The 23,886-nt window shown below is 37.3% G+C and overlaps 1 protein-coding gene across 3 annotated transcripts in view; it reads right to left on the bottom strand.

The window, feature by feature from the left end:
- Window positions 1-5,482: 5,482 nt before the first annotated feature.
- The window catches only part of LOC116723653 (MICOS complex subunit mic25a-like), a 71,017-nt gene continuing 52,613 nt past the window's right edge, over window positions 5,483-23,886 (bottom strand). For all 3 annotated transcript variants that reach the window (XM_032568717.1, XM_032568726.1, XM_032568734.1), the window contains one exon: window positions 5,483-6,043. In XM_032568717.1, the coding sequence (XP_032424608.1) occupies window positions 6,020-6,043 (24 nt within the window). In that variant the 3' untranslated portion in view covers window positions 5,483-6,019. The remainder of the gene's footprint in view (window positions 6,044-23,886) is intronic.

Raw genomic sequence — 23,886 nt, 5'->3', positions numbered from 1 at the left:
TAGCTGTAAGTAGAGGCATTAACATCCTGGGCCTCGGTCAACAACGCTGCAGGCCTTTTCCCATTATCTAAGGTTAAACAAATAACGGAGAGAGCAACCTGTGAAACCATAAAATGTCACATCACAAAACAGCCCTGTTTTCTTCTCCTGTCATTAAAAGAAAATGAAATGTTTTAATCAAACATGCCTCTCAAAACTAACAGCTACAGAGCAACAAAGAGGTGTGAATTCAGAGCTGTGTGTGTGCGGGCGGGGGTGGGCGTGTGTGTGTGTGTTCCAGCCAGAGACCTTCTCCTCCAAACATTTCCATCAGATTGTGAAACCTTCACCAGCTTTACACAGATTTTCCTTCAAGCTGCAGATAGAGAGATATTTGGCACAACCTTCGCCTAGTTAAACAAGTAATGACAGGCGTAGGTGTTAACCTCAACACACACACACACACACACACACACTGCCATATCTTTCTGAAAGGTGTGCCTCGACACCTGAATGCTCCGGTCTCCTCTGTATTCTCCACGCGCTCTCTCCTCCTCCGAGCCGCGGCGGTAATTGGGTATGACATGGGATCAACAGGGAGAGCGCGAGGACACATTTGAATGCGTCGGCCGTCGTCCTCCTCGCCTCTCCTTTCAAACCTGCTGCCTTGCAGCTCCCAGCCCGAGCTCGCCGCTGTTACCGTAGCAACATCTGCGTGACCGCATCCTCCACCCCACTCTCTGTCTCTCTCCCTCCAACGTGTCGTTTCTTTTATTAAGATTGGCCGCAAGTGCCCAAATGAAGGTGTGCGTGTGCGCGCGTGTGTGTAGCGGGCCAACTCTTCGCTCCAAGCCAATTACCACGAGCTCAGGACGGATTTAAAGCTACAATTCAAAGAAAAACTACCTTTAGCTGGAAAAAATGTGAGTCCAATTTGTTACATTTAGTCAATCAAGAGCATTATTGCACACCTGGGTGCGTCTCATTGTTGCTCTCAGTGGCAGCCTCTCCATTCAAACGGTTCCGGTTAATCAGTCCATCCAGTTTCACGTCATCACTGCTCTTCTTCTCTAAAACAAGCTTTATTTTGTTGGGAACCCCCCCCCCCCCCCCAAAAAAAAACCGTAAGCCTGAAGGACAAAGACATTGTAATCACTACTGTTTCATTTTGTGCAGAGTGAGAAAAATAAATTGAATCTTTAGCAAACTAACTCATAGTGGAGCAACTTTTACTGAACTCTGGTTTAAATTTCTCGGTAATTAATCATTGCTCATACATGACGTCTTGCTGGGTAACAATGTCCTGTTTCCTGGTGTGAACGCACCAGGAAAAAGGTGCGTTCACAACCTTCTACAGAGGCTTATATTGACACTTTGAAATTACGTCATAATGTCGAGGCGCCATGACAGATGTCAGAAGTGATGGGAGTATTGAACACAGCGATTTCGGTTGTTTTCCAAAGTTGTTTTTGCCGATGTTACTGTGATTTCTACTTGTTCAAGTCAAAATCATTTGTCTATGGAAGTAGAACGCCTAGTCAGGACTCAGACGACTATTTACAAAAGCTGGAAATAGTTAACTTAAAAACGACCCAAAGCTTTTCCCTTCCATGTTTGTTAATTTGAACAAATCACAGATTTTGTCTGAATTCACACCACATGACTTTCTCCTCCTGCAGTTTCCCCCTTACACCAGATCTAAAAGCATACAAGTATATACTGTATATATATATATATATATATATATATATATAGACACATTTGTGCATGAATGGCTACATGATGGTGGGACATTTTCTCCATGGTTACTAAAAGATGTGTGCCTTCTCTCAAATATAGTGTTTGACTGCATCTTACTAATCATAGTTATGAAGTTTATGAAAGTTAATCATCTTACATTGAGGGCTGCCGGTTCTATTGATTGACGGCTGCCATCCATCACCACCTTCTTTCCTCATCAAAAGGTTTACAATAAGGTGACACGTTTGCTTTGCATCCTTGTCTGTTTGCATGGCACCTTGGAAATACAGTAAATCGGAAAAAAATCTTTGACAGTTCACAATATTTTTCTGTTGTGATTTTACATAGTTTTTATATAAATTCCACAGTGTACAGTGTAGCTTGGTAGATTAAAGGCGATATTAGGTGACAAGTGTCTGTTTTTTGACAAGTTTTGCAGAGTTAGGCTGTTTTGACTTCATCCATCCTGGTGGAGTGGGATGCTTTCTGAAGAGCGTAACATCACATGCAAAGAGTCATTTAATCCAAAAGATTCAATTTTGTTCTCGTTAATGAACCATCTTCATGATACACCACATTTATTTGTGGGGTACCTCAGGGTTTAGTGCTCAGGCCAGTTGTGTTTAGTAGTCACTGAGTGGCAATTTTATAAGGTTACACCCTGGAAGTAATGCTGAATCCTATTTCTTTAATAGCTCCTGACGAAGGTTTCACAGGATGTCAGAGACATTCCTCTCAGATATTATTCTGGAAAATGACAGCATCATGTAGTTGCTGCTAAACTTTTCAGCAGCAGCACATCCACGATGAAAACCTCCTGATGCGTCACATCCCAAAGTTGGTCCATTTGAGTGACATCCTGAGGACACACAAGTTCATGCTTGATATATCAGTTTGAGTTGATTTCATTCTTTCGTCATGGTGCTTCATCCTGCAGGAAGCAGCCTTCAGTAGACGGCTACACTATGGTGCTGAAATAAATGGACATGGTCAGCAATGACACTCAGGTGACTTTTAAAATAACATTACATTCCAATGCACTGTATGTAATTACATCTTAATGTGACTATACAATTGATGGAATGAATTGGAAATCGCTTTGAGATGACATTTTCTGTAGTTTGGCACAACATAAATTAACTGAATTGAACTGATAAAACTTCAGCTTTCCTTATATTCAGTTCATTTCAGTTAAAAAATACTTGATCACAAAACGAAATTAAATGTTGAAACTCAATCATCCAAATACCTGTTGCTCCCAGTTGTAAAAATAGCATCTTGTTGCCATGGTTACACATCATAACAACTGTTCAAAACTTAAGAAAATAAGAGCAAAAAAACCTTCTAGCTGCACAGCATCTAAAACCAGAGAATTATTGTCCAAACACACACACACACACACACACCCCCACACACACAATGCCTCGACAAAAAAAAAAAAAGGATAAATCAGATCTAACTTTCTCCAACCTGCTGCCACCATGAGCAACACAGTTCTACAGTATACTAAAGAATGGTTTATGATAATGAATAGCCCACATGTATTCAAAGCTTTGCATTTATACAATCCTATAACTAAAACAAAACTAGTTTCAGATTTATTAACGACAGCAGCAACAAGTTTAATCATCCAGGTTAAAGGTTCTTCAGGGCAGCCAGGCGAAACTTCAAACAACGTTTTCTTCTTTTTTCTCTACTTACAGGTCGGCTTAATTAACCTGTAATTTGCCTGGATCACAGATTCCTCTTGTTCCTCGTCTTCATGCTGAAATGAAAACTGATGCTTGGTAAATACATCATTTTCTGATTACTGTAAACAGAAACACTATAATAGTTTTAAAGTTACTAACCAGACTTTTGTACAGTTTATGTTGGACACTTAAAGTAAACTTAGTCACCTATAAATAAAATTTCTTTGCATTTTATTGCAAATTGTGAAAAAAAATCTGCGATTTCAAAAACAGTTCTGCTTCTTCTGTGGGCTATCAGTAGTTTATGCCAAACTGTGGCTGTTTGCTGGAACTTCCTGATAATGACCACACGAATTGAAATAAACTTTGTATTAAAAAACTTTTGGTTGTTTCAAAAGCAAATAAGCGTCACTTACCTCAAAAATAATTATCATTCCCAGTTAATAAATACAGTTTTTCTGCTTCGAAATGAATTCAAAATGAGCATTTCTTGTTGAAATTATTCAGAAATTTAACAATATTTGTGTTATTCTACCTGTTTTCTTTCAACATAAATGCATGTTTATATATTTCCCGAGGTACATAGCATATTTTATACATTTTCAAAGTCATTCGCAGCATTTACTGAGATTTCTGGATGTTGACTCGAATGATTAAACCATAAAAGTCACATTCCAATATGGTAAAATATGCCAAAGCTATAGTAGTTCTGTATTTTAGGTAGGCTGGATCACATGTACTGATAAAAGTCTCAATTCTACTTATTTCATAGATTTGAGACTTATTCTGAAATTGGAACAAAAACTTTTCAAACATATCTGTACTAGGAGGAAATAATGGCAGCTTTCATTTTGCACTAAAATAATTTGTAATTAACAGAGTAGCTAACAGAATTCAAAGCAGAAACCTTGGACTCTATGCATAACTTTCAGTAATTCCTCTGTGTGAGCTGAAGCAATCAGGACACTGCAGACATGCACAATGCTGATATTTCAGCAGGAACTTCATCAGGGTTTCATCAGTACCCTCTGCTCCTCTAGTGCATCACCACACTCAAAACTGTTGCATCCTTCAACCCCTTCTGTTCCCACATAAAAGAGGCCAGATGGGAAAAAAGGAGGAGGAAGAAAGTCAGAAGGTGGAATACATGATAGACTTTGTAAATAAATTACACACCATTCCACTGATGGTTTAACAAAAGGACAACGGATGAAATCAGTCCTGCAGGCAGAGGTCGGTGATAAATTGTTCTTACTGGCTGCTGAGGTTCCTGTCCAGCAAAGACTGCACTGGTGTTCATCCTACTCCTCACAGATACAGGTTTTATCAACGCCACAATATGTAAAAATGTAATAAAATCGAGCTTTAATATGTAATAAATCATAATTAAAAACCGTACTATGTAATATTGACGCAAAATGTAATAAAATCCTTGAACGCGTTTTGAATGACATGTAGATTAATATCGAGGGTTCTGGCTGTGAGTCTGAAGAGGCAAATAAAAGTTTTTTTTCATTTATTGATCAAAGTTTCCATTTAAACGCATATAGGACTGACAAGATGTCAGTAGAAGTATGGTGACTAGGATGGACGCAAAACTGTTTGTGATATTTTATCACATTATGTGCTGCATTACTACATTCTCATTTCTAGTTTTATTATCATTATATAAAAATGGTGAACTGCATTTTGTAATAATTTTCACAAAAGGTAATAAAGCTATTACCACAATTAATCATGGGGCACCACAGGGCTTAGCGCTTGGGCGTCCCGGGGTTTTATTACATTTTGCGTCGATTATTACATAATACTGTTTTAAAAATGTAGTCTTACATTTTGAAGTCTGATTTTATGACATTGTTATATACTGTAATGTTATCACATAATGTGGCATCACAAGTTGAGACAATGTTGGCATCACAGCCCTCTGTTAACACTTGTTTTCTTTTTCTTGAGTTTACTTTTGGTAAACTTGTGGGATATAAATACATAAATATTTTTGACAATTTATGGTCAGAAAAGACAAACACGTTGGTTTAGCAGTTTGGAAAGAAAAATATGTCAGTCGGTCAAATGATATGAACGGTTTAATAAGCTCGTTTATTCAGACACGTATGACACGTTAAAGTTGATTCCAGGATTACCTGAGCGTTCTCCCATGTTTTTGGAACAATACAAAACCATGAAACTCGAAAGCAAAAATCCTCTCTTTTCTCAGATCAAGCTCAAAACATGATTCCTACACACTGCATTCAGCGAACACATCTGATTTTTTTTCCTTGTTCCTTTCATGACTTCAGAAGCAGCAGAGGTTTGGACATGAACTGACTCCTCGCTTTGGCAGATGGAGGAGTGACCCTGAACGTATCCCTGCACCACCAAGCAAACACACACCATCATTTTAAAGCTTCCCTGCAGCAGAGAAGTGCAGTGCTGAAACACATGATACTGTAGATAAATAGCATAATAAAAGTTTATGGACAAGGCATGCTAAAAGCAAATCATCTCTCTTCTTAGTCCAAGCAGGAGCAAAGCGAACGCTACTCATAGTGGCTAATGAAAAAGTCTCCATGGAATACAACTTTTCTTCTTCTTCTTTCTCCCACTCTTCATCCATGGTTGACCAGCAGGTTCTACGGGAGAAAATGGGGGAAAAAGAAAGTTAGAATTGTTGCAACCCTACAAAACCATCTGACCTTTAAGATGCTCTCAGGGGGGATGGCTGTGACTTTTCCATTCACACTTTTCCACCTTTAACTGACCACATCTGAAAGGTCAGATTTAGTAAAGGTAGAGATTATCTCAGTAATGGAGAGAAGGAATCCTCACTGACTCTTCAAACCGCAACTCAGAGGAAAGTTTTACAGTAGAAGTACTCAGACTTTCCTACATGTTTTCAATTTGCTCTGTTTTAATGGAGTTTTATATGATAGATAAGAGTTTTAATTCATTTATCCTCAAATACAATACAATCCCATTCCAGCTTCATGGTAACACTAGATGAGCTGCAGAGTTAAACTGCTCAAGTGGAAGAAAAAACTGTAAACATATTAGATCCCCAAAGCGGACCTCCATGGTAGAGAGGTGAAGAAGAAAACCAACGCTGAAAGAAGGTATTTGCACACACACACACACACCCACCCACACACACATATATATATATATATATATATATATATATATATATACACATATATATTTAGGTCAAGTTAAATTAACCAACATAGGAACAAAAAACACAGCTTCTCATAACAATTTAGGCCATTCTTAACCTTTCTATACACAAGTAAAAAACCCCCCAAAAAACCACACAAAATCAGAAAAAATTAATCAAAATCAAAAATACAATCTTTCCTGTACACTTTTTTTTAAACATATCTCCAATTAATTCCAGCTGAGTCTGCAGACAAACTCATAAAAGAAAATAAACAACCATAATCAAACCTTATTGTATTTTTTGAGCAACAGATTTTTATATATTTTTTAATAATTTTTAAAAGTTGAAAAACACAGATTTAACTGCCCACAGTTAACATCACGTACTAACTAGTGTTGGTCTACATCAGAAAATCCCAACAGAAACCAATAATATCTCTGGCTGTAAAGAGGAAAAGACTTTTGCAAGGTGGTGCATTTCAGCTGGTGATGGAGCCTTTAAAATGTAATGCATTTAAAGTCTAAAAGTAACACCTACTATTACAACTTGTTCACTTTGACAACATTATCCAACTCCTTCCATCAAAACGACCAGGATCTCTGAAACGAACGATGACTTTGTTCAAAAATGGCAAAGTGATTCTGAGAAAAGCTTCCTAGATAAGTAGCAGGTGTGACAGGAGCTGTAGCACCATGGAAACATCCAACCATACAAACTTTAGGAGCAGCCTATCAAAATATTGAACTGGAGCTGGATGATGTATTTTTAGAGCGGTGATTTATTCAGAAGGAAAGAGTTTGAAAATATGAGGAACAGACTGGTTTCTAGGGGCTGGCAGGCTGTCAATGGGAACGTCTCTTTATATCTATAGATCCATATAAATTAGATGGAGGCTTTGAATAGAAACAATGTTTAACCTTACGGTTCATGGTTATGGTGGAAGATCTCAGTAAAGAAAATATTTCCAGCAGAGAAAAGCAGCGAATAATGAAGCAGACAGGCTGCAGATTTTCACTTTGCCTCCGGTGTTTTTCACACATAGATGATATTCTGTCAGGTATATTATCAGGTTTAACACACGTTATGACGGCTGCTCCCGTATTAAAACATAAACATACGCCGAATGGATACAGTCATATTCAGGAAGACCGGGCTCAGAGTCAAATTTACGTTTCGCTGTTTAGATTGACACTTTTTTTTCAACCGGTGTGAAAAACAATCACTGATTAAATACCTCTGAAGGTATCAGAGACCAAGTTATTATTATTACTAATTTTGATATTCAAAGCAAAAATATTTGCACTTCTATTTCCTCTCAAAGTCAAATTCCAATAACTGATACTTGATCAAAATAGATTTGGTTTTTGATTATGTTTTCTGAAGGCCAAAAGTGGCACAATTCATCAACACATACAGTACCTGCACAAATGTCAAAATTTAAAAATGGAGGTACATTTAACAAGTACATCCATATACTAATAAATGACTAATAAAAATGAAATTTGAAAAACTACCTATTATATACTAAATATATATGAAAATATGTAAGTATTTAATTTGTTCATTAGGTTTCATAGGCCTTTGGTTGAAACATGAATTCATTTTCAGCTTTGTTCAAAGTCGGTGGGCGGGGCTAACCCTGCTGTGTTAGATTTCAGTTGAGTTGTTGAGCAGCCAATCAGATGTTGGGATCCATTTGACTAACTGCTTCATAATATACAGCAGAACGGAAAACATTTCAATAAATACTTTGGTGATTCTAAATGTTTCAACACAATTAGATTAAATTGAATTATTTTTACATTTGTTTAATTGCATATTAATTAAACAAGTTAATTGTTGCATTCATACAACAGTATCTGTATGAATTACATAATTAGAATAAACTAATTTGATTAATCGTCATAAATGATAATAAATAGTTATTTAATTATTTATATTTATTGTGTTACTTTTAGCCTTCTGTACTGCTGGATTAGGAATATTTGAGAAAGTATTTTAACAGATTATTATTTAAAACTCAGAAAAACTAGAAATGTATTGTGATTTTCCAGATTAAAAATAACAAAAAATCAAAAGCCTTTGAGTGTTTGTGTGGCATCCTGTTAAAACAGATAACAGTGTGCTGGAACCTCTGCGTAGATAAAACAGAGCTTTGACTCTCAGATCCTCCAGCTGTGTTACAGAAATCATTAAAACCACACAGTGATCAATACAGCTTAACTCTTTTAAACCTTCTGCTTTACCGACTCACCTCTCATTCTCTTTCCTGTTATGTGTTTCCTTTTTAACAGCTCACTGTTCTTAAGAAGATCAAATGCAATAATATAAATAAAACCCAGACAACAGACTGGACTTTTAGCTTAATTATGTTTAGACCAATAAACAATATGCAACTACAGTAGTTCTCTTTAGTAGTAATCACAATGTAAATGTGAAATCAAAGTGAATTGAACACAAAGTCTCTTAAACTTCCTTCACACTGTCACATTTAAACCACAAACATCGATGGATTTGGTCAGGATTTTGTGTGGCAGACCAACACAGAGCGGCACCAAGGGAGAAGCAGAAGAAAAGAAAAAGTTTTCAATTCTTTACAAACGAAAAGTTTGAAATGTTTGGTGTGCATTTGTATTTAGCTGCCCTCAGTCATGCTTTTTGTTTCAATTACAGCTCTCAGTCTGTTGGACTTTCTCTCTACCAGGTTTGCTGACATTTTTCAATCATTCTTTACAGAAACAATGGATGGCAAGTGTCCATTACAGCAATTTTGAAAACCTTTGTGGGTTTCTGTTTATGTTCAAATATATCACCAAATGTTAGAGCGCATGTGATTAATCTAAAATGTTTAATGTATTAATGTTACATGATGCAGATTAATGGTATTATTACCTTTTCTCCTGCTGTGCGTTACCTACTTCACAGTAGCACAATTATCCTTCCACTCAGACACAACCAGTGGATAGTTAATATTTTTAAATTAAGTTGAAACAAAATGACTTTTAAACCTCCCTGAATATAAAAACCTATAAACTGAAATATTTAGTTTGAGACAAAAAAAAAGATTTTCTTAAACATGTTTTTGATAATGTGCATTTTTTGCATTTCAAGGTAGTGATTAATAGTGATTAGTGAGCACTTGTGTGATTAATTGATAGCACTACTGAATATATATTTCCAGAGTTATAGAGAATGCAAAATCCAAATAAAACGTACCATCCTGGATGAAAGTACCTTTCTGCTCTTTCATATTTGTTTTTCTGTATTAGGTGAAAACTTGCGAGTCGAAGCGGGCGCCGGCCGTGAAAAGTTACCGCGGTTACTGCGTACTTCAGCGGTTTGGATGCGGCTCTCTTACAATGAGGCCGTTTCCATTTCATGCGGCTCTGGCCAGCAGATCAACACACTATACTGCAGGGGCTGCAGAGAGGAGAAGCGGGACAGAGGGCGATCAGCACAGAGATAGAAAGAGAAAAACAAATAACTAGCAAGAAGTCGGTAAAGGCAGGGGAGCAGAAGAAGTCAGCCCCCCCCCACCACCAACCCACCCACCCACCCACCAACCACCACCTCCATTCTGCAGAATCCAGCTTGGGAGCCTTGACTCAATTGGAAATCCATTTTATCTGATGACTGGCAGGCAATTGGAACTCCCAGGTGATGAGCTGAGGTTCTGTGGTTGATAGACCTGACCAATCCACTGCTGAGGGATGGAGATGGAGGACAACACGCGCTAACATAGTTCCTGTTAGGGTTCGACTATCGGCAAGTTCACACTTTGGGGGAGAAGGCAGGAACCAGAACAACACAAAGGGAAATAAGAACTGACATCTGAGAAGAAGTTTTGAGTGAAAAGCTGTTTTTACCTGGTGTTAACATTAATCCTCTGTCAATTAAAGACCCTAAACATCCAGCCAGAGCTACAATGGAACCAAACCAAAGTATATTTGTGTTAAAATGGCCTAGTCAAACTTCAGTCCTACAATAGCTCTAAAAAGTCTGCACAACTGGGTTAAAATGTCAAGTTTTTGTGATAATAAGTAAAACTGAATATTTCTGAATGATTTCAAATTCTTTTCAGCCTTTAATGTGACATTTATATAATATATATAATATATAATAGGAAGATAGACAACATAACACCAGTTTCAAACTGGATCCCTGTAGTTCAGAAAACAAACTTCAAAATACTGTTAGTTTATAAATCACTGAACGGCTTAGCACCACAATACATGAAAGATCTGCTGCTGTTGTACCAACTTTCCAGATCCCTCAGGTCTTCAGGTTCTGGTCTGCTCTGCATCCCCAGAACCAGAACCAAATGGAGAGAAGCAGCATTCAGCTTCTATGCACCACAAATCTGGAACAAACTTCCAGAAAACTGCAAAACAGCTGAAACAGAGTTCCTTTAAATCTCAACTAAAAACCCACCTGTTTAGATTTGTATTTGAAACGTAATCAATAACGTTAATGATGCCACTTGACTTAATGTCATGTTTTGATTGTTGATTCCATGTTGCATGACTTTGTGTTTTTGTGTTTATGATGTAAAGCACTTTGAAATGCCTTGTTGTTGAAATGTGCTATACAAATAAAATGTGACTGATTGATTGATTGATAGAGCTCAACTGAAAAACAAGAAAAATATTTATTTTTTAAAAGGTGCTGTCTGTCATTCAACTTCATGACCCAGCCTTCAGGTTATTATGGGGAAGCTGCTGAATCTGAAGTAAAGTTCAGAGGTTCAGGTTTCATTTTTCAGATTTTTACACACTTGCAGCTAAATGACACAAATCAAAACCATAAACAGCAGAGAGGTTACAATTAAGATCAAAAAGGATCCTAATAAATTTAATAACAAATTTATGTCAGATCATGATTTCTAGGTTAATGTCAAGCTGTCATAACAAAGACATTTTGAATAATGTCAACTTTGTATTAAAAGTGTCATGATTTACCGAATGACACTTTTTGACAACAGTCAAAAATATTCATGAAGACTTACTCATGTTCGTGACAGGTGTTATGTCATGTTTATGACGTTGTCTTATTCACAACACGTCAAATAAAGTGTTACCAAATATTGTAATAAAACTTTAAATCCATGTTTCTCACCCCGTTGTATGTTGAAATAGTTCAGAAATGATTTTACTGAGAGCCACTGTAAACCCAGTTGTATAAAAAGTTGAAAACTGATGTTGCAGTCTGACTGAGCTTCCAGTCTGTAGATCAACAAAGCTGGAAAATCAATTGCGCAAAGAACTTGGAGCTCGAATCGCACTGAACTACCTGTACTTCTACAAGAATTTTTATTGAAAACCATGAATTATTTTGCATGCATCTGTATTTTCGCAAGGTTGAATAACTGTAGCAGATGCCTTGGATAGAAATGCACATTACAACAGGTGAAGGAAGTGATGGAAACCCTGTGAATTCAACATTTGGCTAATAAAACACAAAAACCAAGCCACCTTTTGAAAAATCTGCAAGATAAAAACACTTAAATAGCTGCAGCACGGCTCTAGCAAAAAACAATTTCCAAAGTTCCACATGAAAGAGAACTTGTCAACATAGCTGTAAGGAACAAACAAAAACACACTGATATTTATTTATTTACAAAAAGGCCAGAGAAGAAAGGGGAACACACACACGCCCACACAAAAAAAAATCAATCTCCTAGGGAGTACTGCATGTGAATTGGAAAGTAATCACAAAGGAAAATCACGCTTCAAATCGTCAAAAAAAAGAAGCGGGGAGGGACAGACGGATTGACTGACAACGGAACACAAAAGAGGCTGGTGGAAAGTGGACTGTTTCGATAATGTTGTAGCTGTTTGAAGGCGACAAAAGCCAGAGAAAAACCCACCTAAAAGCCCCGTTGCTTTCCTCTCTTATCCCGGCTGGTGGTCCGGGTTCCACAAAAGTTCTTCCTGAGAACGCGCAGGGGGTGGGATGGTGAAACACTGACTAGAGTGTGCCCCGAAAGCCAAAAAAAAGAAAAAAAAAAGGTAAAAATAGACGTGTCAATTCCTTATATAGCTGAGGTCGCTTTCAATACAACACAGTACAGGACGTCGGCGAATTGTTCCCAAGAGCCCCTGCTGGAGGAGACACCGAGGGGGGGCAGAGCAGGGGGTCCGGCTGGCGCGAGCCGATAGATTGGCAGAACTCAGAAAGGTCAGCGTACGGCAAGCAAGAGGGCACAAAAGCTGGGGAATAAAAATCCTCCAGTGGGGGAGGAGTTGTCAACATGGAAACCTCTGATTTTTTCTGAGACTGGAGAGAGAAACCGTAGGCTGGAATTCAACTTCATGTTCGATCGAGAACCAGAGAGCAGCGACAAAAGCAAGGAGAGAGAGAGAGAGAGGACGAACAAAGAAAAAGTGAAAATTATTTCAACTTTCAAAGTGGAAAAAGTTCAAAAAGTTTGCAATCTCTTCACACTGAAAAAAAAGATGCTTGAACATCATGAAAAAAATAGATTGGCATGCCTTACTGTAGGTTGTTCAAATGACTTCATTCTATCACTACTAAAAATAGTTAATAACACCCGCTTTAAGACATGCATTGTTCCTCACCTTTATTAACACTTTTCATTTCCACATTCTCTGTTAAGTGTGACTTCTGACATTCGAGGCTCAGCTGCATTTAACAGTACATTAAGTTAATGAAGAAGTTCAGTCATCCTGAAACATCTATGAAGTCAGTCTGTGCGAGTTTTCTTGGCGAGTTTCAGAAATATTTAAAAAAAATTTCTATATGTAGGCCTGTCACAATAACAAATTTTGCTGAGCGATTGTCTCAAAAATTATTGCGATAAACGATAATATTGTTTGAAGACCTTTTTACACTGATGTAATGGAAATGATGTAATAATGCATGTGATTTCCTGCCAAAGATAGATACACTTTATTTTCAAAAGAAGACTTGACACTGGAACTGATAAACAAAATAAACAAAACAACCAAAAACAAAATAAAATGGATTCTCAGTCTCCATTAACAAAAAATGTACTTGAATGAAAACTAAACAACATAAAGCCAAAGTGGAAATAAATACTGCATTCAATCAAAAGACTGCAGATTATGAAGTCTGTATATTATGTTGCCCTTCAATAATCATTAGATTTAAATAGAAAGGTTTGCACATCTGACTACCTGATGCAATAGTTCATACTACATGATTTTTTGCCCCGATATTCCCTTTATGACAATCTTAGAACGTTGGGCGTTCTAAGATTTTGTAACTGATCATCCTGTAGTGTGTGGTGTGTTACGGTAGATCGTTGTTGCCGCTCTGATCTAAATCAGAGGTTTTCCCCGACTGGGAGCGTTAACGCAGCCTGTGGAACGTGACAGGTAGCCCATCAGATAGCCCGGAATCCCCTGTCTGCTTTCTGAGGGGAAATTACGGAGGGGAATCCCAAACAGCTGACACGGGGCAACCGGAAGTCCAACGGACATTGGAGATGATATGTGGAAACAACATTAATGTTTATTCAACATGCAAAGAATATAGAAATTACAAGGGGAGGAGTTGGAGCGAAATTGCTACCGCAGTTGATAAACCCGGTAACTTTTCAGCTGTTCTTCGTTAACGTGACGTAAATAGATTATAATGATTTTCATTCACTCAGGACTGACACTAGCCATATGCATTGCAGGTAGATTGTAGTAAAGCATTGATTAATGCCTGGTTTGAAAATTAGTTCACTGGACTTGTAGCCATTATTTTGTGCCCATTGTTGGACACCACGCGGCAGGAACGAACCCGATAGAACCATTATACCTAGGATTTCTATCGGCTAATGTGTGATCTGTCAGGTTTTGAAAATGGGTCGACAATCGGCTGACAACTCTAAGATCGAGTAATGTGCGCTGTGCATTACACTAAGGAAATGAGGAAGGGAGGGTCAGTGTAGAGCACCGGAGTTGAGCCTTTTTTCATTCAGTGTCATCAACAAAAAGAGAAAAAGGCTGGAAGAAACGATAAAGCCGATAATTAAAATGAGGTCGATAGTTTCAATTTATTGTGCGATTAATTGATTAATTGATTTATTGTTTATTGCGACAGGTCTACCTATATACTATGAAAATAGTAAAAAAATATATAATTTTTTTAAGCATCTATTTTATCTGAAATATTTAGGGTTGCACGATATATCAGCACCAACATCGGTATTGGCCGATACTGATATATAAAGATGGGGTAATATTAAAAAACAATATTTGAAGTCAGTGGTGTGGTTTTTTTCAGGGTGTTGAAAAGGTAGTGAAATTTTTAAATATTCTTATGTTGAGATCTCAAGGGGCTAAAAATGTCTTAAAAACAAAACAAGCAATTACAGTGGATAAAAATTATTTAAAGAGTTGAATAAAAAGAGAGATTTTCTATCCTGGAAAGTGAACCAAAAAACTGTGCTAAGAAGAAATGCCTTAAGATTTTTTTATAACAGTCAGTGGATGGCAGTGATAGTTCACTTTTAATTGTACGAAAAGACTTAAAAGAAAAGTACGGTTGGTAAGTATTTTGTACATCCCTAGATTGTTTTGCTCACTTCTCAGTAAAATACAGAAATAAAAGGATTATTTTTATTTTCACTTACAGATAGCTTAAAAATTTGAACAAATTTCTTTTGATTAATTTTTTGATATGCTTTGATCACCCCCTTTTGTTTTGATGAAACAAAAGCAGCTCAGTGTAGAGTTGCCAGTTACTGGTAAGGTGCCAGTTATGATAGTTTAGGAAATGGGCATGAAAGCCCTCCTGTAGAGGCTTTTTTAGAAGGAAGTGGTCTAGGAACATAATATATATCACAGCTGGTTTGGGAATGATTCAGGAATTCTTTAAATAACTCTGATGAAGAGTAGAAAAAAGTCTTTGTATCTCAGCTAACGTCAATCTCACAAAAGACGGACAGATGGACAAACAAAGGAACAGATTTTTTACTAAAGTTTTTATATGAAAGTTGTAATTTCACCCAATGACACATTGTGACAAAACACGAGGACCTAACCTAAAAAAACAAGACAAAAGAAGGGGACAAAAATAATGACATAAATACCAACATGAACAACCCTGTTATTTCGCCAAACCTTTGAATTGCCCGATTGAAAAATATACTCCACAGAGCAGACGATGCAAGACAGATAAGCAACAAAAGAGAAACAGTAAGAGCAGATAATGATGCCTTGTGGAGATTGGTTGTGATTGGCTGCACAGTGATCAATGCCAGCATGAAAGGAGGCAACACTGATAGTTTATGACAAGGGGAACAACTACCAACAGTATGAAAATAAAATCAATAAGTCTACTGCAGAGAAGGGGGAGGAAAAATGAAAAACAGACAAAAAAGAGAGAGAAGGAGAGGGGGCATGGAAAAAGTCGAACAAGAGACAAAACAGAATACATCAAGAAAGACAAAGACCAAGAGCAGAAATAGAGTTTTGGACAGAGAAAGGAGGTAAATACAAGGTGATGGTAGGAGAAGAGGAATTGTCAAAAGATCTCACTAAAACAGCTCAAAAAAGGCAACTAAAGAGAACTACATCTGACAAGGTTTTGAAACTTTCAAACGAATCCTGAGCAGTGACATTAGAATACTTTTAAATGTGTCCCTTATAATATTAACAGGTGTAAAAAAATCTACAAGTCACCTGGATAGATGTGAAATGGGTTGTTTTAATTATGTTCTGGTCAGTGCAGCCTATCTGGGTTTTTTAGCAAAGCACTAAAGTACATTTAAGATTTAATGTGTTATTTTGATCATTTGATAGCTAACACCAATGGCAGACCTCTGCATGTGGGGCGTGTCCACTTCTTCCTAATCCCAGAAAAGCCTCCAATCACTTTGATCTACCATCTTTAATATAACTCATAGTCATGAGAAGCAACAACAATCAGAAGTCGAAGTTTTGATTTTGTGTGATGGTTTGACAAAGTCGATAATTAGAGCCAAAAACATTGACTGTGATTGATAAATTAAACAAAAGTTATTGAAATATTAAAAGGATAAAAACACTCCACAGTGAGACACTGGGATAGATCGCTAATAGGCAATTTGCTATCTGCAGCATGTTTTTGTTTGTTTCTCTCCCTCAAAAGTCCATGACTGCCAGCAACGCAGATTTTTTTTTTAAGTCAACAAGTGCAAAATTCAGTTTGGAAAACAACAACAAAAAAAATCAACCGTGGTCAAAAAAGTAAAAAAACAAAAAAGAATAAATCATGTTACTCTGATTGGATTGGAAAGAAGAAATATTATCCCTCTGATCACTGCATAAAGTGGTTAGACCTTCAATGGGAAGTGCTCAGCATGGTTCCTAGCAGAAGAAGAAGAAAAAAAATCACTTGCTATGGCGAAACTGTCCCAATCAGAGGTTTAAGCTTACCGTGCTGCTGGCTAACAAGCTGTGGAGTGTGGCATGGCACAAACAAACCAGGTTTTTCAGTTTGATTTGATTTGTGCACCTTGGATTGTGATCAATGTGTTCCAGGAAGAGGTTTGATAAATTATGAAATAAATCCTACTTGCTGGAAAGCTTAATGACATGAATTCTTTTGATTGCAGCAACAAAGAAAAGTTAAAAAGGTTGGACTTCAGACAATGAACAAAGACGTTATGTCACTTAAAGTACTAACAGTGTAGATACAAAGACTTTTACCAAAAAAACATCATGGAAACTCATCATCTGAAGGCTTGTTATGCCTAAGAGGGATGCAAATCTAATGATAATTGGTCATACACCCAAAGCAAACCCAAAATAAAGTGCATAACCATATACATGTAACAAGATCTCACATCTCTGGCAGATTTAGAGACATGTTTCTCATTTCAACTCAGAAAACAACTTCTTTGTTGAATGAAAATAGTTTTGGACTCAATCAAGACATTTTCCAGAAATGTTTACCACAGACCTCATGTAGCAACCGAGCTATTCGCTGGGTTTGTCAATTCTTTGAGTTGATCAGGTTGATCAACTAACTGGTCAGAGGTACTCAACATCACCAGAATGTGCCAAGATGGTTTTACAGAAACACACTTCCTGTGAAGAAGAATTGCTTCTTCACCATACTCTCCAAGGACTAGGTTGTTTTGCTCGTTAATGTTGTGGATGCAGCTAAACGTATCAACCGTGTAGCAGCAATCAATAAGCCTGCTCTGAAATTCTCAAGGTAAACTAAACACAACATGTTCCAGAGCAGATTTTACTCACGTCTGGCGTTCTGTGCATTCTACCCAGACATACCTCACTCTCACTCCAGCTGTGAGAACGAGACTCTAGAGTAGACGTACAAATTATGTTTTTTCATCAGTATGGACAGTATTGATGAACTGCAAACTGTTGCTTGGATGGAAATTTTAATGGCTTGTTATACTTTGTTACATATCTAAAATTTTTGGTATTTAGCTGAATAGGAAAACACTGAATTAAATTTGATTTTCTCTAATTCAGTGCTTCTTAAAATAACTAGTTGATTTGCAAACACAAAGTACACAAAGTTTTATCCCAGATTCTTCTGGACTTTGACAAGACTATTCTAAAATATGAATATCATTTTATGTAAACCATTCCACTGTGGCAGTGACTACAGGTTTATGCCCACTGCCCTGCTGGGAGGTAGACCTCTGCCCCAGTTTCAAGTCTTTTTTGGCCTTTAACAAATTCCCCTGCAGGCTTGCTTTGTATTTAGCCTCATCCATCATCCAATCATGAACATTTTCTCTGTCCCTGTGAAAAAAAATTGCTAAACAACATGTTCAGGGTGATGTATGGTGTCCGTTTTCTGACAGACACAGTCGTTTCCAAGTAGGTAAAAAGAAATTAATTTTGATCTCATCTGAAAGGAGCAGCCTCTCCTATGTCTCTTCTGTGTCCCCTGAATGACTTGTGATAAACTTTAAAGGCTGTTCTTACAGTTATCTTTCAAAAATGACTTTCTTGTTGCCATTCTTCCACAAAAAGGCCAGATTTGTAGTTTGAATGACTAAGAGTTGTCCTGTTAACAGTTTCTCACACCTGAGCTACGGAGCTCCTCCAGAGTGTTTTTCCTGCTTCTCTCATTGAAGGTGTATTCACACCAGCTCTGTTTGGTCCGCTTTTAATCGAAATCTAATTTGTTTCTCCAGAAAGTTCGGTTCGTTACATGCAGTTGGACTCTGATACAGACCAAAAAAGCAAACTCTGGTCCGCTTACAAACCTCGGTCTGGGTTCGGTGGAAGTGAACTCTGGTGCGGTTTGAGTGCATGTGAACGCCAAGCGGACCAGAGACTACTCCAAAAGCCTGAAGCAGACTATGGCATAGGGCATTCTGGGTAAATACAACCAAAATACACCTATGTGTCTCACGCAAATGAGAGAGAACAGGCTTTTCTAACAATTTTGTTCATTTGACTCAGTGCAGTCTGAAAGCCAACGGCTGAAAATGTAACAAATGTTGCAATTTTGGTCCCCAACAGAACAAAGTCTACAGGACTATCATATGTGAAAACATCTTAATCCTCTTCTGAAAAGGCTGGCTAGTTTTGATGAAAGGCTATTGGGTTTCCAGTTATCAATACCTTCTCCATTTTAAGATAATGACTAAAATTTTCTAAGTTTGGGATAATGCTTTGCAATTAACATTTACCCATCTGCTGACCAGCTTTTTGACCATTTCTGTTGGTATTTGGAAATTTTTCTTTGGTGTTGACTTCCGAGTCTTCGAGGCTGGAAGTTCTCTTTGCCTCCTGTTTTTTAGCTTCTCTGGAGTAAACTATAAAATTCCTTTCAAGATTCTCTGTCAGATTAGAGCTCCAAAATATTCTCTAAAACATTGATATTATTAATGACAGAAGAAACTTCTTGTTAAAATAAAAAAAAGCTTATTTTAATGTAAATCTACAGGATGCACAGATACTTCTACTTGACCAGGTATAAAGTTGTATGCTGCTACATTGTGACGATCTTTCAGAAAATGCAAATAAAATGATTTTGATGTTTTGTGCTGCAATGTAAAAGAAAATGCAGAAATACAACGGGTAGGATTACAAATATTTAGTCGTTTCTGGATGGTAGCAGCAGATTAAGAGATGAAGGCAAGAAGAGAACTGCATGCAGGAAACAACTCATCCCTTTTTGTTCGGTTGTTATTCCTTTCATTAGCAGGCCAATTCCTGCCTGCAATGGAAAGCAGCAAACAAGAAATGGTGGGAAAAGAGTGGAAACAGATGGAACATACCTCCCCAATTAAACATCAGAGCTTTGTGGTATATCTGTAGTCATTAAGAATCTACAGAAGTTTGTCACATTTATTGCTTTTTTATATAGGGGAATCTTGGCATCCCATATTTGTCCATCATTGTTTTCATCTGCTTTTTGTTCGGCTTCCCCTGGGATAATGTGACGAGGTCATGGCTGACTAGAGTCAAATCTCCAGATTTTTCACTAAATTATTCTATACCACACAACATTTTGAGGAAAAAAAAGAAGATAAAGTGTCTATCATGTATCCATTTTTATAAAAAAGCCAACCGGGACAAAGTATGTATGCCTTCTTTTTCAGTTTTTTGCTGTTGTAGAGTCCAAGGTTCACACAGACTTTTAAAAGAGAGCATGCCAGTGACATGAATGTAACAAAAGGGACCAAAAAGGAATATAACCTTCAAAAATATAATCAATTCAAACATTTTTGCAAAGAAAATAAAAATAACTAAAAACAGTCTACAAAATGTAGTTTTAAAGCTTTATTACTGTAGTTTTGCTGGAGTCTTAATGGCTCAGTTTTACAAATGGAAAGTGTAAAGATAAAAACTACACTATGCTCTGCTGTATATTGACTGAAAAAAATCCCTCAGAAACCAAAAACAAAATGTACTCTGCAAAAAGGGGGAAAAAACAGATATGGTTCTGAGGTTTTAGCCCCAATTAAAGCAACCTAAAGCAATTTGGGAGCAGGAAGTCGGACTCCTCTGAACACGTTTTGACTTCTCTCTGAACAACCAAGACAAATCTAGTTGATAATTAGGCCTACTTTCATGAAGCTCCCAGACACTTTATAATATTTATTCATGCGCAGCAATATGAGGTGAGTGGAGTTCAGCTAGTTGTACGCTTCACAGATTTTTGTGTCAAAACATGAGGTGTACATAAGGGAAAATCTGTGTGTGAGTGTGGGTGTGTGTGCGCGGACAGCAGCAGGTCCAACCAGCAGCAGAGGCCCCTCATTCTTCTTCATTAGTGTCGACCGCTGAGGGGCTGACTGTCTACTGCTGTTCCTCTACACGTCTCTTTATCCTGGGCCTACCTCTAACCCTTCTCCCTATGTGGAAGGCATTTCACACAAGTATTCACACCCCCTGAACTCTTTCACATTTTGACACATTATAAGCACAAACTTTAATGTAGTTTTACTGGGATTTTTATGTGACAGAGCAGCACAAAGTAGTGCATGAGAACGTTGCTTTTGCTACTAAAATAAAAGGTTACTTTGGGGTACATCTCTACCAGCTCTGCAAAAGAAGAGACTGAAATTTTTGTCTGTTCACAAAATTCCGTGAACATTTGTTGTATATTTGCCAGATGCTCAATAAGTTACTTTAAAACAAAGAACATTAGTAAAGGAAATGGAATTGCTGCGTAAACAGTCCACTTCACAATAAGAGCATGAATATAAACGTCAAACTACTTTATTTATAGGGGAAAAATTAATTTAGGGGAAGCTAAGTACCGCTAAACATTTTCAAATTTAGCAAAGACGCCAAGTGAAAAAATAGCTCGGCTATTTAGCACATTAGCAGAAGTGTGCTCAGTGTTTAAAACATCCTCACAGCAAACTAAATCTAACTGTAAGTTCTTTAAAAATAGACATATTAAATCAGAACTTACCTAACACAGCAAAAAGTAGAAAAAATTGCTTCACCTTTACCTCTTCTTTAATTCATCTCCCTCTTTCTGTCTCCTTAACTGTTCTTTATACTCAAGCTGCTCCTCATCACCATATTTATCTTCAACTTTTCTGACATTTTTTATTTTTGTTTGCCCTCATCTTCTTTTCCCGCCTCTGCCTGCTCGCATTTTGCCCTTTTGTCTCTTTTCTCCATTATATTCTTTTTATCATTTATGTTTTGTACTATTTCACTTCTAAGTACTCATAACAAGTACAGTTTTTTGCTTTTTCACCCTCTTGCTCTGCCTTTAGATGAAGCCTATTAAAATATCTGTTTCTTTGAACCAATTTCCAGCTTCCACCTGTCAGCACTTCCTTTCAGCTTTCACCTTACAGCTAATTGTTTCTTCTTTATTGTGCTCTTTGGCTTTGCCTTAATGCTATGAAATCTTTCTTTATCTTTCTCCCTTCTCCACTGCTTTTAGTGTTTCTCTAAAAGCCTTTCATCTACCACTATAACCACTGAAGTTTGGCTTTATGTTTATCTTATACTCTTCAATAATCCAGTTACTTATCCTCCACTTCTCCTTTGTGTTTCTCTTCTTGCTTGTCGGTACTGATATATACCAGTGGAGTGACTGAGCTGTTGTGATCTTTGTTCAATCAGCAACACCACTGACATTAAAGAAAATAGAAAAACAACCAAAAAAAAAGAAACCTACAGAAAAAATCAATATTAAATTTTACAGCATTCCACTGTGATTCACTGGCCTTGCTAAAAATCAGCCAACATTCAGACTGAGGCTACAGAAACGTATTTATTGTCAGGCTGTCAACAGCGTTTCTGTCTGAAAATACCCTCATCAAAAGTTGATGAAGCAATTATTTTTAGCCACTACTTTCAGGTGTCTTACCACAGAGCCTTATACAAATACACCAAGCACAACACAGAAAATGGCCGCCAAACAACCAGATGATATTTGTTACAGCTACAGAAAAGAATTTGATGATACTTCCCGTCCAACGCCTCATAATAAAGTGACAAAAATAAAAAATAAAGGTGCGGTAGTTCAGCAGAAGAGCTGAATGTGTGTGTGGTGAAGAAACTGGAGAAGTTTGATCCAAGACCTCTCCACTGGGAGTGGTTCCCGGAAAACTGGGAGTGAACCCCTACTGGTCTGCAGGCTCAGTATAAAAATTTGGGCTGATATCAATATCCAATATGAATATCGCAGTTATGCTCGATAAACAATATTTACAGATATTAAATATATTTTAGTTTTGACATCTTTGGGTAAAAAAACAACCAGAAACAGATGGTAACAAGATTAAAATAAATATCAGTTGTTTATATCCAGTAATATTTATTTATTGATCAGTAGCGATGTTGTGCTGATCCTGTAGTTTGAGTCAATGAAAAATTTAGTTCACAAGATGATAAATGAGGGTGGGTTCACAAGAAAGGGAGAGAATCAGATTTTAGTGAAAGTTAAATTTGTAAAAGAAGAATACAGCTGTGCACTTTAGTAAATTTAGTAGTTTGGACCAAACTGCTCTAAACTTGTCATGTGAATGTGAAAGCATGACAACATGTGCAAATGAGAGAAGTTATCATTTTTTTAAGTTTGCAGTGAAACAAGATTGGAGCACTGAAGGTGACCTTTAATACCTGACAGCGTCACTTATATTTAAAAAAAAAAAGTATTTGCCAAAATCAGAATCGCCAGATTAGGCTTTAGAAAGCAGAAAACTGCAATCGATGCACCTCTAAATCATACTGGACCTTCATACAGAGGATTGTTTGAAAAAAACCCCCACATAACTTCAACAATCCTACTTCGTGACCTCAGCTTTACCAGCAACCAGAAGACACAATTTTCATGTCCTGTTTTATTATAATTATTTAGCTAACTATATTATGCTAGCTTTGGTCGGCCTCTAAAATTCATGTTTTGTTTCCCAGCACAAAGTTAACTGCTGTCCCCTGTGTCTTAAAATGTACGCGGCCACAAATATCCACATACACTGAATTTCATTAAAATTTTGGGCTTTGCGAGAAACTGAAAAAACCCTAAAACTATTACTTTATGGTTTAATTAAAATGTGCCATTCTGTCAGAGGAAAATTTATAGTAAAACTTCAAACGGAATAAGAAGTGACTTCTGTGATTTTCTCCAAGTGGGAATAGAGCCAGATGCACAAACGAGGAAGTGTTTCTAAATCTCCGTCTGGATCCCTCTGCTGTTTTCAACTGAAATGTTGTTCTGCTCTCTGATTGTCTCTCTCACTTCTCTCTGTGTGGCTCTGTTTATTTCCCCCCTCCTCCTCGGTCTGATGGGCAGCTTTAACTTCAGGAGTAACTCCCAGGGTATTAGACCAAAGCCTGCTACACCTGTGTAACCCTCAGCAGGGCTTTGGATATAAATGTGAACGTGTGCATGTGTCTCAGC

The sequence above is a fragment of the Xiphophorus hellerii genome, chromosome 1 (assembly GCF_003331165.1).
Source record: "Xiphophorus hellerii strain 12219 chromosome 1, Xiphophorus_hellerii-4.1, whole genome shotgun sequence".
Classification (NCBI taxonomy): domain Eukaryota; kingdom Metazoa; phylum Chordata; class Actinopteri; order Cyprinodontiformes; family Poeciliidae; genus Xiphophorus; species Xiphophorus hellerii.
This window is presented reverse-complemented; position numbering and strand designations above follow the sequence as displayed.